Here is an 18,837-nt window from a genome sequence, read left to right on the forward strand (position 1 = left end):
TCATATTGTATAGACAGGATCTATCTTATTACATACAAAAAGAACACTTTACAACTGCATACAATATTTTACTTCCTCAGAGTCTTTTTACATTTATTACTTCAATTTAAGATCACACCACCATAAGAGACAGCGATGGAATACTGATATCCACTTTTTTTTTTTTTAACTTTCAGGCATACAGCTCCTGAGTAGAAGAATCAGGATTAGAGCCTGGGCCTTGCAGACCAACAGACACACTACTTTACCAATGCATGCCACGAGTTGGTGACGCGTTACATGTGTCAACTGAGGGTAATTCTACAGACACAATTCACTTTTACTGATCAAATGTACCTTAGTGAAAATCTTCATCGACAGCATTGGCTCCACCCCAAGGATTTAATTGGCATGTGGTGCAGTTGGGCGCTGGGATAACAGGGCTTTCAAAAGCCCCCAAGGTGATTCTAATGTATAGGCAGGTTGAGAAACGCTGCTACACACAGGTACAGATTTTGGCGTGTATACCTTATTTGAATTTTTAAAGTGGAGCAGTCAGCCACAAAATCATTAAACGAGACTCCCATACCTGAAATAGCCAAATCACTTGCGCCCGCTTTCTTAAACCCTGTCCGCGCTCAGAAATAAAGGCTTCAAGAGACCTTCAAGATGGTGGAGGAGTAAGATGTGTAGATCACCTTCCTCCAGACAAATACATCAGAAATACATGTACATGTGGAACAACTCCTACAGAACACCCACTGAATTCTGGCAGAAGAACTCAGACTTCCCAAAAGGCAAGAAACTCCCCACGTACCTGGCTGTGTGGCTGACAGGGTCTTGGTGCTCCGGCTGGGTGTCAGGCCTGTGCCTCTGAGGTGGGAGAGCTGAGTTCAGGACACAGGTCCACCAGAGACCTCCCGGCTCTATGTAATATCAAACGGCGAGAGTTCTCCCAGAGATTTCCATCTCAACGCTAAGACCCAGCTCCACTCAACAACCAGCAAGCTACAGTGCTGGACACCATGTGCCAAACAACTAGCAAGCCAGGAACACAACCCCACCCATTAGCAGAGAGGCTGCCTAAAAACATAATAAGGTCACAGATATCCCAAAACACACCACTAGATGCGGTCCTGCCCACCAGAAAGACAAGATCCAGCCTCAACCATCAGAACACAGGCACCAAAGACACTACACAGTGATCAAGGGATCAATCCAAGAAGAAGATATAACAATTGTAAATATTTATGCACCCAACATAGGAGCACCTCAATACATAAGGCAACTGCTAACAGCTGTAAAAGAGGAAATCGACAGTAACATAATAATAGTGGGGGACTTTAACACCTCACTTACACCAATGGACAGATTATCCAAAATGAAAATAAATAAGGAAACACAAGCTTTGATTGACACAATTGACCAGATAGATTTAATTGATATTTATAGGACATTCCATCCAAAAACAGCAGATTACACTTTCTTCTCAAGAGCTCATGGAACTTTCTCCAGGATAGATCATATCTTGGGTCACAAATCAAGTCTTGGTAAATTTAAGAAAACTGAAAGCATATCAAGTATGTTTTCTGACCACAACACTATGAGACTAGATATCAATTACAGGAAAAAATCTGTAAAGAATAAAAACACATGGAGGCTAAACAATACACTACTTGATAACCAAGAGATAACTGAAGAAAACAAAGAGGAAATTAAAAACTACCTAGAAACAAATGACAATGAAAACATGACAACCCCAAACCTATGAGATGTAGCAAAAGCAGTTCTAAGATGGAAGTTTATAGCAATACAATCCTACCTCAAGAAACAAGAAACATCTCAATAAACAACTTAACTTTACACCTAAAGCAAGAAGAACAAAAAAACCCCAAAGTTATCAGAAGGAAAGAAATCATAAAGATCAGATCAGAAACAAATGAAAAACAAATGAAGGAAACAAGAGCAAAGATCAGTAAAACTAAAAGCTGGTTCCCTGAGAAGATAAACAAAATTGGTAAACCACTAGCTAGAAAAAAAAGGAGAAGATTCAAATCAATAGAATTAGAAATGAAAAAGAGGAAGTAACAACTGACACTGCAGAAATACAAAGGATCATGAGAAATTACTAGAAGAAACCATATGCCAATAAAACGGACAACCTGGAAGAAATGGACAAATTGTTAGAAAAGCACAACCTTCCGAGTTGTGAACCAGGAAGAAATAGAAAATATAAACATACCAATCGCAAGCACTGACATTGAGACTGTGATTAAAAATCTTCCAACAAACAAAAGCCCAGGACCAGATGGCTTCACAGGCAAATTCTCTCAAATATTTAGAGAAGAGCTAACACCTATCCTTCTCAAACTATTCCAAAATATAGCAGAGGGAGGAACACTCCCCCACTCATTCTACGAGGCCACCATCACCCTGACACCAAAACCAGACAAAGATGTCACAAAGAAAGAAAACTACAGGCCAATATCACTGATGAACATAGATGCAAAAATCCTCAACAAATACTAGCAAACAGAATCCAACAGCACATTAAAAGGATCATACACCCTCCACAAAGTAGGCATAGAGGGAACTTACCTCAACAATATAAAGGCCATATATGACAAACCCACAGCCAACATTGTTCTCAATGGTGAAAAACTGAAACCATTTCCTTTAAGACCAGGAATGAACAAGGCTGTCCACTCTCACCACTATTATTCAACATAGTTTTGGAAGTTTTAGCCACAGCAATCAGAGAAGAAAAAGAAATAAAAGGAATACAAATCAGAAAAGAAGTAAAGCTGTCACTGTTTGCAGGTGATGTGATATTATACATAGAGAATCCTAAAGAGGCTACCAGAAAACTACTAGAGCTAATCAATGAATTTGGTAAAGTTGCAGGATACAAAATTAATGCACAGAAATCTCTTGCATTCCTATACACTAATGATGAAAACTCTGAAAGAGAAATTAAGGAAACACTCCCATTTACCACTGCAACAAAAAGAATAAAATACCTACGAATAAACCCACCTAAGGAGACAAAAGACCTGTATGCAGAAAACTATAGGACACTGATGAAAGATATTAAAGATGATACCAACAGATGGAGAAATATACCATGTTCTTGGATTGGAAGAATCAACATTGTGAAAATGACTCTACTACCCAAAGCAATCTACAGATTCAATGCAACCCCTATCAAACTACCACTGGCATTTTTCACAGAACTAGAACAAAAAGTTTCACAATTTGTATGGAAACACAAAAGACCCCGAATAGCCAAAGCAATCTTGAGAAAGAAAAATATAGCTGGAGGAATCAGGCTCCCTGACTTCAGACTATTCTACAAAGCTACAGTAATCAAGACAGTATGGTACTGGCACAAAAACAGAAATATAGATCAGTGGAACAGGATAGAAAGTCCAGAGATAAACCCACACACATATGGTCACCTTATCTTTGATAAAGGAGGCAAGCATATACAGTGGAGAAAAGACAGCCTCTTTAATAAGTGGTGCTGGGAAAACTGGACAGCTACTTGTAAAAAAAATGAAATTAGAACACTCCCTAACACCATACACAAAAATAGGCTGAAAATGGATTAAAGACCTAAATGTAAGGCCAGAAACTATCAAACTCTTGGAGGAAAACATAGGCAGAACACTCTGTGACATAAATCACAGCAAGATCCCTTTTGACCCACCTCCTAGAGAAAAGGAAATAAAAACAAAAATAAAAAATGGGACCTAATGAAACTTAAAAGCTTTTGCACAGCAAAGGAAACCATAAATAAGGCAAAAAGACAACCCTCAGAATGGGAGAAAATATTTGCAAATGAAGCAACTGACAAAGGACTAATCTCAAAAATTTATAAGCAGCTCATGCAGCTCAATATCAAATAAACAAACAACCCAATCCAAAAATGGGCAGAAGACCTAAATAGACATTTCTCCAAAGAAGATATACAGACTGCCAACAAACACATGAAAGGATGCTCAACATCATTAATCATTAGAGAAATGCAAATCAAAACTACAATGAGGTATCACCGTGAGATCAAAAAATCTACAAACATCAAATGCTGGAGAGGGTGTGGAGAAAAGGGAACCCTCTTGCACTGAAGGTGGGAATGTAAATTGATTAGCCACTGTGGAGAACAGTATGGAGGTTCCTTAAAAATCTAAATATAGAACTACATAAGACCCAGCAAACCCACTACTGAGCATACACCCTGAGAAAACCATAATTCAAAGAGTCATGTACCACAATGTTCATTGCAGGTCTATTTACAATAGCCAGGACATGGAAGCAACCTAAGTGTCCATCAACAGATGAACGGATAAAGAAAATGGGACACATATATACAATGGAATATTATTCAGCCATAAAAAGAAACGAAATTGAGTTATTTGTAGTGGTTGCATGCACCTAGAGTCTGTTATGCAGAGTGAAGTAAGTCAGAAAGAGTAAAACAAATACCATATGCTAACACATATATATGGGATCTAAAAAAAAAAAGCGGTTCTCATGAACCTAGGGGCAGGACAGGAATAAAGACACAGACGTAGAGAATGGACTTGAGGACATGGGGAGGGGGAAGGGTAAGCTGGGATGAAGTGAGAGAGTGGCATGGACATATATACACTACCAAATGTAAAACAGATAGCTAGTGGGAAGCAGCCGCATAGCACAGGGAGATCAGCTCCGTGCTTTGTGACCACCTAGAGAGGTGGGATAGGGAGGGTGGGAGGGAGATGCAAGAGGGAGGAGATCTGGGGATATGTGTGTATGTATAGCTGATTCTTTATGTTATAAAGCCGAAACTAACACACCACTGTAAAGCAATTATACTCCAATAAAGCTGTTAAAAATAAATAAATAAAGGCTTCAATGAAATAATTATGGGGCCACTTGCGTGCCAAGGTATCCAGCTCTGGTTTAGCTCTTCCCATGTCAATGAATAAGGCGTGCTCTGAAATATTGGTAATAAAAGGCAAAAACACACAATACAAACTCAATGGTCTGAACCAATGGATTACTCTGTGGAGATACTATATTGAGAAGCTGTCAGAAAGTACGTTTCAAAGAATAAATATTTTAACCACTCTCTAATTCTACTTCTCTTATATAAATAAAAAAACATCGCATCTGCTGCTTCCCAGGCCTGGAGGAGCAGGAAGACAGCCGCTTTTCCAAACACTCACTTCCAGCAGCAGCATTAACTACCAAGCACTAGGTATCTACCAACGAGTGTCCCCACCAAGGCGGGTTGTAGAAGAGATTCCTGTGTCTGCTGGAATCTGATATTGTTTGTTGGAAAAAAATCACAATTTTAGAGTGAGGGATACTGCTTCTCCAGTAATGAGCTAAAGAAGGCAGATAGCTAAGCCCTTCTTACAGAACCCTGGGTCTCAGGTCAACAATTAAATCCACCATCTATGCTTCTATTCAAAGTGGTGAAAGCCTGGAAAGATGTCCAAGAAAGTTCAAAGAAACTGTGTCTCATGCTGGGCTCTTTTAAGATACTTCTGAATTCCCATTTGGACAATCTTAGCAAACAAGAAAAACATTAAATCTACCAGTAACACCAAACCCACATTTGTTCCTAAATTCAATCTCTTCTGCTACCAAGTTAATAACAAGAAGAAAAGTGAACTGATTAAAATTTCAGCTTCTCTCTTTTCCAATTTATTATCTGGTAAAGCAAAAGGTGGCTGATAGGCAGCAGGAAAAAATCAGAAAAGACATTCTTCACATTGAACTAGAGGCCCTCACACAGGGTCCTTTTTTTCGTTAAGGCCGAAGAGACAAAAAAGAGAAATAAAAGAAAAAGGACATAATTATATCTGAATTTGAGCAACCACTAGCAGAACTCTGCAACAGGTATTATGCTAGTCTACCAGCCAAAAGAACAACAAAAAACCTCATCTGTCCATGTTTCATTAATTTAAACTGATACCCACAGCTACAAATCTAATGTACTTAACAACTTAAATACACATTATGGTAAGCAGAATAATGGCTCCCCGTTGATGTCCGTATTTTAATCCCCATAATCTGTGAATATATTTCCTTTTATGGCAAAAGGGAATTTAGGTTGCAGGTGAAATTGAGGTTGCTAATCAACTGACCTTAAAATAGGAACGATTACCCTGGATTATCCAGGTGGTCCAATGTAATCACAGGGGTCCTTACAAGTGAAAGATGGAAGCAGAAGAGGGATCAGAGTGATAAGTAATGTGGAAACGACTGAACCTGCAGTTGCTGGTTTTGAAGATGGACAAAGAGGGCCATTGAGACAAGGAATGCAGGCAGTTTCCAGAACCTGGAACAGGCAATGAAATGAATTCTCCCCAAGAGCCTCCAGAAAGGAACATAGCTCTGCTGACACCTTGATTTTAGCCCTGGGAGACCCATTTTTGGCTTCTGAATTATGGAACTGTAAGATAATAAAGTTGTATTGTTCATGCCACTAAGTTTGTGGCAATATGTTCCAGCAGTATTAGGAAAGTAATAATACACGAGATAAAAAGTATATCACTGATAAACTCTTCTGCTTACAAAAGGAAGGCATGCATATTATTAGAAAGAGGAAAGCAGACATAGTTAATGTAGAAAATTGAAATGCCTTGTCATACCCATCCCTGATCCTCCTCTGATATCCATTCTTAACCAATGAATGGACATGTGGAGTGGGATTCTCTGCCTCTCAGGCCTCCAGATGCCTGCCCACGGCCATAAGCTACCACCCCTACTTGGCAGCAGATGTGTAACATCACAGCTAGTTTACAATTGTCCATGGCAAAAAGATGGCACTAGGGCCACAGTGAGAAACTGTACTGGAACCTGGCTCTGAGATCTTGCTGCAGGAAGTTTTTGCAGCCATATAAGTTAATTACAAAAAGGTTTCAGCATGACCCTTTGGGGGGCTTGCCATCACCTAGCAGGACCTCACCCTGAGCAATGAGAATATCACCTCCACCAACCCGAGCACACAGCCATCATGAATAACACGGACCTGAGAGCCATGCTCGTCTCCTCCCTGAAGCCCCTCTCAGCAACTCCAGACTGAGGCCTCTGGTTTCCTTTGCTAACAGTGTATGTATTCTTGGGGCTTCATGTCCTAAACTTGTAAGTTCTACAGAAATTAAGTGTCTAAGTACTCATTCCCTTGAGCCATTCCTTTGCAGGAATTTGGTAATGTTTTCTATATACCTTATCTGTGCATAGATCAACAGCAATAATATTTGATTTTATTATTTACAGAAATGCAGATTTCTGTAATTCTGGAGAAGCGGGATGAATGAAATGCCCTCAGCAGATGGATAGCTCAGTGCCAGAACACATGAGAGTCAGTGAAGTCTCCTTCTCTTGGAGGAATAAGTGTCCCAGGACACAAGAGCTGAGGACTGGATGGCTTTCAGAAACAGTGCAGTACAGGAAGAGTTGAACTGATCCAAATTGCTACGTGGCCATAGCAATTTCAGAGACTACTGATTTAACTTTCCCCTTTTTTTGTGGCCTGATTGAACAAAGGTCTCTATGCTCCTTCTTCCCTCTCTCCCAAGGATAATTGCACCTGAACTGCAAAGTCCCTCATAATCAAGTGAAGTACACTCAGGAGGCTACAGTTAACAATCATAAGGGAATTAATGGGCTTCTTTCTTCCACCTCCCCTCCTGAATCACGTCTGACCTTGGCTCTAGTTGCTCAGACACTTGCAGCTCTAGCATGCAATTTACAGATCAGTGTTTTCCACAGAGGGGAGTCCCTGGGGCCTATTTCAATGAGTTAAATAGATGGCCCAGACAAATATATAAAAGGACTGATGATCACTTAGGCCAGTATACAGAGTAAAAACACAATAAAAAAATTTTGTAAAAGTGATTATAACCACAATGAACAGCAACAGGATAAACACGAAGATGTAAAATAGGGCATCAAAATCACAAATTGTAGGGGAGGGGAGTAAAAAATGTAGATCTTTTAGAATGTGTTTGAACTTACACGACTGAACGTATCAGCCTAAAGCAAGTCAATACAGTTACAACACTCGAAAACCATGGTAACCACACATCAAAAACATGCAACAGATTCCCAAAAACGGAAAAGAAAGGAACTGAATGGGTGGCTCAGAATGACTGGGATGGAATGGCGTTCTCTGCTACAACTGCAGGTAAGATCATTATATTGATGGAGACTGTCAGGTTCTAACCTTGGGGAAGGCTTGGGGAAGAGTGTCTTCTTCCCAATTTTCTTTCTTTATAACCAATATTGGTTCAAGATGCCATGGACCAGAAATATGGTGGGAAAGAAGGACCAGATATAAGTTCAGAAAAAAGAGGACTGGGGGGCAAAGACCAACAAGGACATCAAGTGACGCTGGAATTCAGGTATTATGTTATGCCCCAAGCACAAACCCATGAAGGCCCCACGGGATGACTGTGAGACCAGACATTTAGACTCCTAGAAACAGTTATGCCCCCCGTTACCAGGTCAGCAGGCATGGGTGATGGGGCCAACCAAACCCAGAGTCACATACAGTAGCAAACCAGAATGATTAAAGACCTAAGCATACCTGTCCCAACCATCAGTTATTACTAGCCACGTCATGATTGCTAACAAGGCTTTGATCCAAGGATAAAGACTTTGTTTATCTTGAAAAGTGTCCACGATGCTTCTGCTTCCTTTAAGTTGGTCAGCACTCTTCTCTCCACCCAACATTCACTCACAAACAGAACTGTGAAATTCACACTCTTCAAAAAAACCAAATGCTTTCTGTAAACCAAGACATGTTCCATATAAACTTACTCAGCTCCCTGAAAGAGGTCTTGCATTTTAATACTCGTTGTGACAGAGCAAAGGGCAGTTATCTCAACGCAGCCATAACCCACAAAGAAACCAAGTGACCACAGCAGCCTTCCTCATCTTATTCACTCCCTGGCAGCCACCTGCACAGGTGGGGTGGAGGCATTTTCCCCACTAGGTCTGTAATAACAAGGCATCCCGGACCAAGGCTTTTAAAGGAAAAAGTTCATCTTATCAATATTTCTCAAGAAAGGGTCTCTGCTGGTGGCCCCTGCTTACTAAGCCAAAAGGAACAAAGTTGCTCCAAGCTTATCCCTAGAGAGATAAGAGCATCGCTGGCACACAGCTTCCTGTCTGTATAGGTATGCCTTTCCTTCTCCATCCTTAACGTCACCTAAAATCACAGTCGTCCTCATTCTCCTTCCACACCCAGCGAAGGGACCATGCAAAGGTGGGTGGGCCTCCACCAGGCACACAGGAAGCTTCTGTCTCTGCTTCAGATTCTCCTTACCTTGTTGAAGTCTTCAGAGGTTGCTCTCATTTCCTTCCATGTCTTGTTCAGGAGCTGGATACAGATGCAGAAAAACTCCTCGAAGGATCTGTCGTGGGTGAAGAACATCGGGTGGAAATCGTTGCAGGTCTCACTAGCTGGAGGAAAGAGGAGGGAAAGAAGGGAGGAAGTGTGAGAAGGGAGATGAAAGGATACAGACACATGCTCCAAAGGGAGATGACGAGAGGCATATTTGGCTCAAGCCACAGTGGAAAAAAAGGCATTTTGAAAAGGCAACCAAAGGGTAGTCACCGTGAAACTTCACAGTTTAAGGTCAGATGGTCAGACCTACCCTTAGGCGCATAGTTTGACTGAAGGAAGTGAGCTCCTAACTCACTCCATGATATGATCCTTATGGCTTTGGTCCAGGATCCGTGGTGTTGAGTATGGGCTCTGCATCTGCCTTCTTGACCTTATAAAGGTTATTCAAACTGCCCTGTCAGTCACAGCTCTTCCATCACCCTTAATTTCCTATTTCTCAACAGAATAACTGGCAGAAGATGAGTTTTCCCGAATACACAATTAATTGCAACTTTGAAAATAGCATCCTTTATTTCTCCAGGGGGCTCTTTTTCCTCTTATGGCATTGATTAGGGGATATTTGAGATCATTAACCTCAGACACCATTAACCATTTGTTTTACATTCTCAGACACAGATGGCTGGAGGTCAAAGCAACCCAAGTGGCTTTGAAGGCTGCAACTGGTTCGGTCCTGGACCAAACCCTGAAGTCAGTCAGACTGCCTTCAATCCACCCCATTACAAAGCTTCCTTAGTAATGGTCAGACCCAGTGCTTTGAGTTCTAGGTATGGCCACCTCTCTCCTCCTTCCCAGACCAGTACACCAGCCCCTTCATTCTCAGCTCTCTGTCAAGCTGACCTTTTTATAGCCCTTTTACGTACATTCATTTGATCTTTAGAACGCATCTTACTGTTTATGTCTTAAGGGATGAGGATACTGGAGCCCAAGTAAGTGGGCTTTGTGACCCCCCCCAAAACAAGATTCTAAATTTTATTTCTTTAAATATAAGCTGTTACTTACAGTGAAAGAATTCTGATTTTAATTGGAATTTATTTAAAGACCAATTCGTCTTCAAGACCCCAAATGATAGAATTTTAAGCTCTGGAAGCCCAGGAGAGGAGGATGGAGTGGGGCGGGAGTAGGGTTTACAGCAGAGAACTTCTGTACTTGGGGAAGACCCTGGTGCCCACCGTGTAGTTGAACATGAATTCTACTTAGAGAGGATCCTCGGGTGAAGGCCCCTGGTGAGTGAACCCTGATCAAACCTAAGAGGACATGCTCTGCTTTGGGGGACACACTTATACACAAACCTCTTCTATCTTCACACTTTATTATAGTAAATTCTGTTTTCTTCCAGAGAAGGTAAGGGCATAGGCTAGCAACAGCTTGCAGTCATGCAGAAAAGGTTTGGGTCTGAGGGCAGAAGGTTTGAGTTCAAGTCCAGCCCATGACAATGAGAAGCTAGTCACTTCACCTTTCTAAGCCTTGATTTTCTAAACTAAAAAATGGAAATGAAACCTCCTTGCTTTCTCCATAGGCTATGGAGAGGCTCAAATAACACGATTCACAGGAAAGTGCTTTGAAAGGATAAAAGTTGGAGCAAGGCGGTGGTGATAACAATGAATGTCGTGCCAGCATATTGTTTCCAGGAACATAGGCTGTTTTTTGATTCCTCCAATTCTTAAGTCAAGCCTGTTACATCTCAGAAATTAGAGGCAAGAACATATAAGTTATCCCACTCCAGCTCATTACCAGTAGAGATGGCGAAAGTGACATTCTGACCTGATAGGCAAAGCTATTTAAGGAACTTGAAAAGTAAACACAGGATTATGTGTTTGCTGCCCTGGGCAATGAGCTGTCACTTTCATAAGCACTGAAGCCTTTAAAATTTAGCAGTCTACAGGAGCACTTTAAACCACTATCGCCATACAAAACCTCATTATTAATCACATTATGAGGGTATCTTTTTGGGGGCTAGTGTGATTATATGTGTATTTTATGCCCTAGTTAAAGTTTTATGGGACTACTGGAGCTGAGCTAGCCAAACAAAACTGCGACCAACAAGCCCGACTCTTGTTTGGGTGAAGAGGGAGGGAAACAACATCGTTAATAATAGGGATCGGGGCGGGGGGGCGGGGGGACAGAAGATTGTGTATAACTCCCCAAGGGCTCTACAGGCGTTATCTTCACAGCAACCCAGGAGGTAGGCACGATGCTTATCCTCACTGTATATATAAGACAGGTGAAACCTGGAGAAATTAAGCCTTCCATCATGAGCCTTTTATAGGTGGCTCCAAACGAGCATTGGAAACCCACAGTTTAGTTGACACAGCAGCCGCTTCCTGCCTTAGTTGATATCAAGAGCTCAGGGCATTTCCTTGTGATTGCTACTTTGAAAATTAATTTCTCCACCCACACCCCTAGATCTCCTTGGATTCCTCCTTCAACAGAAACCAGCATCCTGACCTGCAGTCCAGTGGGGCTCACAGTAAGTGCCCAGCCAGCACCTGTTGATGGACAACACCTGGCCATGTGACAGTACCAACAATGGCCATGCCACTGTCACCAGCCACGTGCCAGGCACCATTACTGTTACTTATTACATCAAGCCCCTAGGAAGATAACATCAATTTCTTTTTATAAAATTAGAAATAGGAGAGTTAGAAAATTGTCCAAGGTCACGTGGCTTTCAAGTGGCAGAGCTGGGTTTCAAACTCAGGTCGACTTGGCTCCAAAGCCCATCATTGTTGCAGTGACAGGACCAGGAATCACACCCAACATTCTACACCAGAGCCAGTGTTTTCAACCTCCACACGAGGATGGCTTTGCCGTCATCCTAAGATTCTTTGAGACTCATCCCTTGGGATGAGGAATGGGCAAACAGCAAATCAAAACAATTTGTTCCTTGACATGTTACAAAAGAAACAATGAAAAGACTGATCTATTTTGGGATTTTACATCCTTAAAAGGATGTTCCTGTATTAGAGGCAAGGAAAAAGTAATAAGTATTAATACTTTTTTCCTCAAAAACATTCAAATTGCAGATATTCAGGATTGAGGATGATCGAGCAGGAAGGACTGGACCAGATTATCTGATTTGTTTCCCTCTTTTATTTTGCAGGCAAGAGTAGTGAGAAAGGCAAAATGGCTTGCCCAAGAGTTCATGATGGTGGAAAAGGGGCAAAGATGCTGGGAGCCAGGCTGCTGGGGTTCAAATACGGGTTCTTTTGCCTACTGCTGAGTCACCTGGGCAAGTCATTTCATCTGTCAGTGTCTCAGTGTTCTCATCTGTAAACTGGGGGCAACAGTAGTATAAACTTCATCAGGTGGCTGTGGGGATTAAAAGGGAACAGTGACTACATGGAGAAGCTCAGTGCAAGTGTGAGCCAACAGGATTATGATGCTCGTCATCATATAGCAAGTGGACCCCGGCCCAGGCCATCCCAGTGATAAAGGTGAGCTTGTATCAGCTCACAGGGATGCCCTGACTCTCATGAACAGGGTCCTTAACTCAGAGGTTTAAACAAACAGATAAAAAGAGAGGGGGAGGTTTACTACTGCTACTACTACTCCTACTACTACTATTTTATAGGAAAATAAAAACACTTTTTGAGGAAAAAAGTGAATTTGTAGGCAATGATTTTATACATGAAATTTAAAGAGGAGTTTTCAATGGGACAAAAATAGCAAGACTTTTCAAAAACCAATTTTTTTTTTTTTTTTTTTTGCGGTACATGGGCCTCTCACTGTTGTGGCCTCTCCCGTTGCGGAGCACAGGCTCTGGACGCGCAGGCTCAGCGGCCATGGCTCACGGGCCCAGCCGCTCCGCGGCATGTGGGATCCTCCCGGACCGGGGCACGAACCCGTGTCCCCTGCATCGGCAGGCGGACCCTCAACCACTGCGCCACCAGGGAAGCCCCCAAAACCAAATTCTTTTAAGCACACTATTTTTAACACAATGAGATTCTCTTTTATAAAAAAAGAATCAACTTACTGGTCTTTTAAGTCTGGAATATTAAGGTGTTTTCAGGGCTGAGGGTGAAGTGGGTTCTTATTAATTTACTGACATATAATTCATTTATAAATAGGCCAACTTTGAAAGCTTCTATAATCCACACACCTTTGTTTTAAAAATAAAAAATAAGAATGCTATACACTTATGTAGCATTTTGCCTTTCAAAGTAGATTTGTTCCCATTTTTCATTGGATAATGTCAAGTGAGGCAGGTATCATCACTGGAGGCTCAAAGAACAAGGGCTACTGCAGTGCAGCAAGTAAACAATGAAAGGTGCATACAAAGAAAGGGTTCTAGTGCTGCCTTGTGACCTTAGAAGGTCACCTCAGCTCCAGGGCTCCAAGTTTCTTACCTGTAAATGGGCTGGTAAGGTTCCTGCCAAGTCTCAGATTCTAAGACATTACACACACGCACATACAAACACACACACCACGTAATGTATTTTTAAGTCCCTAATATCCATCAATAATTATAGAACTTGGACGTTACACCTGCATTTAACCTATGTCCTAAAGTATTATTTCCTTGAATGACAGGATGGCTACACATTTCAGTTAGGGTGTTAGGGCATCAAAGTGGCATTTGATAGGCTTAGAAAATGTTTGATGAGATAGTATTTACTCTTCTTTTCATAAGAAACTTGTTATTTGTTTTCAGCTCCTTTCAATCTATTAATATCACCTAATGCAGACCATTACATAAGAAAATTACATGACTAAAGATAGAATGACAAGATGACACAGGCAAATGCACATAATTTCTGCACTTTCACGGGAATTTTCTTAGACAAACATAATTTTTGACATGCTGAAAAGCTCTGTCCCATGCTTTCCATGACCCTTGTTATACTGAGACTGTGAACCCATTTGCAAGTGAATACAGGGACACATGTTTTGGAGGCACTAGGCAAACTTTGAGTATTTTTACCATGAAATAATGAGCTATTTCAACTGCAACAGTGTTTGGAAATGGTGCACTTTGAAAGAGAGATAAGCACTGGCCTAACACAAAGGGCATTGTGTCTTAAAATTCTGAGCTACAGGAAGAAGGGGATAAATCATAAACACAGAAGCATTTCATACATGAAAACTGCCAGAGCGGTTGTAAAATCTTACTAGGTATCCAAAGCGTGGAAACTCAGACTAGAACTCTTTGTGGCTCTAGGGTCGGTCTGGGTAATACACCCATGAATTCTCAGATGCAATGTCTCTTTATACCTTTGCAGAAGATCTTACCCTTGTGACCTTTGAGTTTCTATTTTTAGAACGGCTATTCTTTAATAGCTTGGTTTTGGAGTTTTGGTGCTGTGTAGGAAGATGCTAAAAGTTCAAAACCTTTTGTAGGTGGGAGAGGTGAAAAGGCGAAGAGAGTGAGGACAAAGAATGTGAAGTTCCCCCACTGCTGAGCTCTGCTAGTGTAGAAGCTTCCACCCCTGCTATTTCAGGACAGGGGATCAGAGGCTTGAAAGCTGCTCAGCTCTACGCAGCCCCTGAAACCTGGTTTAATAGAACTCTGGATATTCTGTTCTATCCTCTCTCATGCCTAAAAATAGTATGAAATCGACACTAAAAAGACACACCATCTAATCCAATGCTTCATTGTTCACTTTCCTTCTGGGCCTTTTTTTATGGACATGGAGAGAGAAAAAAATACCTACTAGTGTTAGGACTGAAAATCAGACACTAGCATCAAAAGATAGCCGACTCACAAAGAATGACCTGAGGCCACATCCCAGGCACACAGTTATGTGTTAATAAAAGAGCAGGTTCTAGAGCAAGGTCGGCCTGGGTGCAAATCTTGGTGTCACTACTCAATAGCAATGTGACCTTTATCAACTTACCCTTCCTCTGGGCCTCAATTTTTTCATTATAAAAAAAGGAAATGCATCTTATCAGATTACTGCTAAGATTAAATCTAAAGTGATACATGATTCACATATTAACAGATAAAACAAGCAACAGTAAGTGCTAGTTGTTACCAGTTTTAATAGCAAAATTATTATTGTACTTAGGTAAAATGACAAATTTGGAGGAATTATATATGCGGATAGAAAGACATTATAAAATTATAATAATTAAAATAGCTTGATATTGGTCCATGAATGGAAAAACAGAATAGAATAGGATAGGGGGTTCAGATATAGTCTTTTTTTTTTCAACATCTTTATTGGAGTATAATTGCTTTGCAATGGTGTGTTAGTTTCTACTTTATAACATAGTGAATCAGCTATATATATACCTATATCCCCATATCTCCTCCCTCTTGTGTCTCCCTCCCACCCTCCCTATCCCACCTCTCTAGGTGGACACAAAGCACCGAGCTGATCTCCCTGTGCTATGCGGCTGCTTCCCACTAGCTATCTATTTCACATTTGGTAGTGTATATAAGTCCATGCCACTCTCTCACTTCATCCCAGCTTACCCTTCCCCCTCCCCATGTCCTCAAGTCCATTCTCTACATCTGTGTCTTTATTCCTGTCCTGCCCCTAGGTTCATCAGCACCATTTTTTTTTTTTTAGATTCCATATATATGTGTTAGCATAGGGTATTTGTTTTTCTCTTTCTGACTTACTTCACTCTGTATGACAGACTCTAGGTCCATACACCTCACTACAAATAACTCAATTTCGTTTCTTTTTATGGTTGAGTAATATTCCATTGTATATATGTGCCACATCTTCTTTATCCATTCATCTGTTGATGGACACTTAGGTTGCTTCCATGTCCTGGCTATTGTAAATAGACCTGCAATGAACATTGTGGTACATGACTCTTTTTGAATTATGGTTTTCTCAGGGTATATGCCCAGTAGTGGGATTGCTGGGTTGTATGGTAGTTCTATTTTTAGTTTTTTAAGGAACCTCCATACTGTTCTCCATAGTGGCTGTATCAATTTACATTCCTACCAACAGTGCAGGAGGGTTCCCTTTTCTCCACACCCTCTCCAGCACTTATTGTTTGTAGATTTTTTGATGATGGCCATTCTGACTGGTGTGAGGTGATACCTCATTGTACTTTTGATTTGCTTTTCTCTAATGATTAGTGATGTTGAGCATCCTTTCACGTGTTTGTTGGCAGTCTGTATATCTTCTTTGGAGAAATGTCTATTTAGGTCTTCTGCCCATTTTTGGATTGGGTTGTTTGCTTTTTTGATATTGAGCTGCATGAGCTGCTTGTAAATTTTGGAGATTAATCCTCTGTCAGTTGCTTCATTTGCAAACATTTTTTCCCATTCTGAGGGTTGTCTTTTCACCTTGTTTATGGTTTCCTTTGCTGTGCAAAAGCTTTTAAGTTTCTCAGATATAGTCTTGTATATACAATCACTAGATTTATGAAAAAGGTGACACCACAGTGAAAAGAATTTTCAGTAATTTGTGCTGAGCCAATTATATATGCATCTAAAAAATGAATTATGACTCCCTACCTCACACCATCTACAAAACTCAACTCTAAGTCGATTATAGGTCTCAATGTGAAAGAAAAAACAATGAAGCTTCTATAAAATACAGCAGAATACATTCATAACCTAGAGGTGAGCAAAGATTTCTTAAACAGGACCAAAAAGATTATTAACCCTAAGGAAAATGTTCATTGGCTTATATTAAGATCAAGAACCTCTGTTCATCAAAAGATACAAAAAAGATGGCAACTTCAGGGTAGGAGAAAAACGTGCAACATTACCTGGCAAAAAAACCTGGTATCCATAATATATAAATAACCCTATAAATCAATAATAAAAAGTGAGACAATCTAGTAGAAAAATAGGCAAAGTGTAAATAGGTACTTCACAAAATAAGATATCTAAGTGTCCAATAAACATGAAAAGATGCTTGGCTTTTTTAATCACCAGGGAAATGCAAATTTAAACTACAATGAGATATTTTCAAACATCACCAGAATGGCTACAATGAAGAGATTAAAAAAAAAAAAAACTAAGTGTGGATAAGAATGTGGAAAAAATGGAATTCTCATAAACTGTTGTTAGGAGTTTAAATTGGTTCAACTACTTTGAAAAGCAGTTTGACAGTATTTAGTCAAGCTAAAATATTCATAGCCAATGACACAGCAATTCTACCCAAAGATATAAACCCAAAAGAAATGCATACACAGGTGCTACATAAGAAAGGTACCTGAATGTTAATAATCGCACTACTTGTTACAGCCAGAATCTTGAAGTAACCAAAATGTCCATCCAATACATTGGATAAATTATAGCTTACTCATATAGCAACATAATTACTACAAAGAAATAATTTTTAAAAACCATGCTGCACACAGTAACATGAATGAATAGAAAACACAATGTTGAACAAACAGAGCCCTCTACAAAGGACGACATACTATGTGGTCCTATTTATGTAAAGCTCAAAATGGAAAATTTATTGATGGTGGTGGAAACGGTATTGTTCTCTTGGAGACAAGAAGAAATTGGGGAGAGGGCAGCTCACAATTGTCTCTGGTGGTTGCATAATACCCTCTATCTTGAGCTAAGGAGTAGCAAAATGGATAGCTGGTGACTGGAAAATTCACTGAGCTGTGCTGTGCTTTCAGGATTTGAACACTTCTATTTATTTAAGTTACACTGGCATAAAAATGTTAAGTTAAAAAGGTAGAATATGAGCTTTCTAAGCAAATAAAAAGGAACAACAACATTTCAGACAGTGTAAAACTACAAACTACTGCAGATGATTTTGATGGGCTTTCAGAAGTAGTGCTATATTTGCCCTGCCTATCATCTCTGGAGCCAGGGATTGGCATTTCATGCAGCCAGGTTTACTGGCTGGATCGAAAACATATAGCCTGTCTATGCAGGCATCCTAGTCCAATCACCTAAGTGGTATCAGCCTCTAATGTTGTTCAGGGGTACCTCTCCACACCTGGACTTTAGTTCAATTTCATTTGTTAGATGGATAAAAGAGTATATGTGTGCATTTACTTTTGTGAATGGGGATCCTGATCTCACTGAAGAGTGTTGCAGATGCTGATGGAAAAGCTATAATAGATTTGAATAGTTGTATATAAACTCTGAGTCACAAGTCTGTTTGAAATTAGTTTCCTCCCTGCCTCATTTACTTCCTTCATTCATTTATAGATCCTTCCTTCCTTCCTTCCATCCACGCATGTACATGTCCACCTAACTGTCCATCCATCAGTCCATCGATGCATTGATCCACTCATCCATCCATCCACCCACCCATTCCTTCATCTACCCATTCATCCATCCATACATCGAACTAGCAAGGTAGTTAAGAGCATGGCCCTGGAGCCATTCTGCCTGAGTTTGGATCCTAGCTCTGCCACTCATTATCTATATGACCTTGAGTTCAAGGACAAAGAGAGATGAGTAAAAGATGAGGTGGAAGACGTAGGCAGGCGTCAGATCATCTAATTCTTTGTAGAACATATTAGGGAGTGTGGGCTTTATGCTACCTACAATGGGAAGCCATTAACAGGGTTTA

At 40.5% G+C, this 18,837-nt stretch overlaps 1 protein-coding gene across 1 annotated transcript in view; it reads right to left on the reverse strand.

The window, feature by feature from the left end:
* ELMO1 (engulfment and cell motility 1) overlaps positions 1-18,837 on the reverse strand; it is a 495,322-nt gene that overhangs the window by 164,363 nt on the left and 312,122 nt on the right. Inside the window, exon 16 of the mRNA XM_082847008.1 lies at positions 9,305-9,441. Within this exon, the coding sequence (XP_082703134.1) occupies positions 9,305-9,441 (137 nt within the window). The remainder of the gene's footprint in view (positions 1-9,304; positions 9,442-18,837) is intronic.

This window comes from Leucopleurus acutus, assembly GCF_964270905.1.
Source record: "Leucopleurus acutus genome assembly, chromosome: 9".
Classification (NCBI taxonomy): domain Eukaryota; kingdom Metazoa; phylum Chordata; class Mammalia; order Artiodactyla; family Delphinidae; genus Leucopleurus; species Leucopleurus acutus.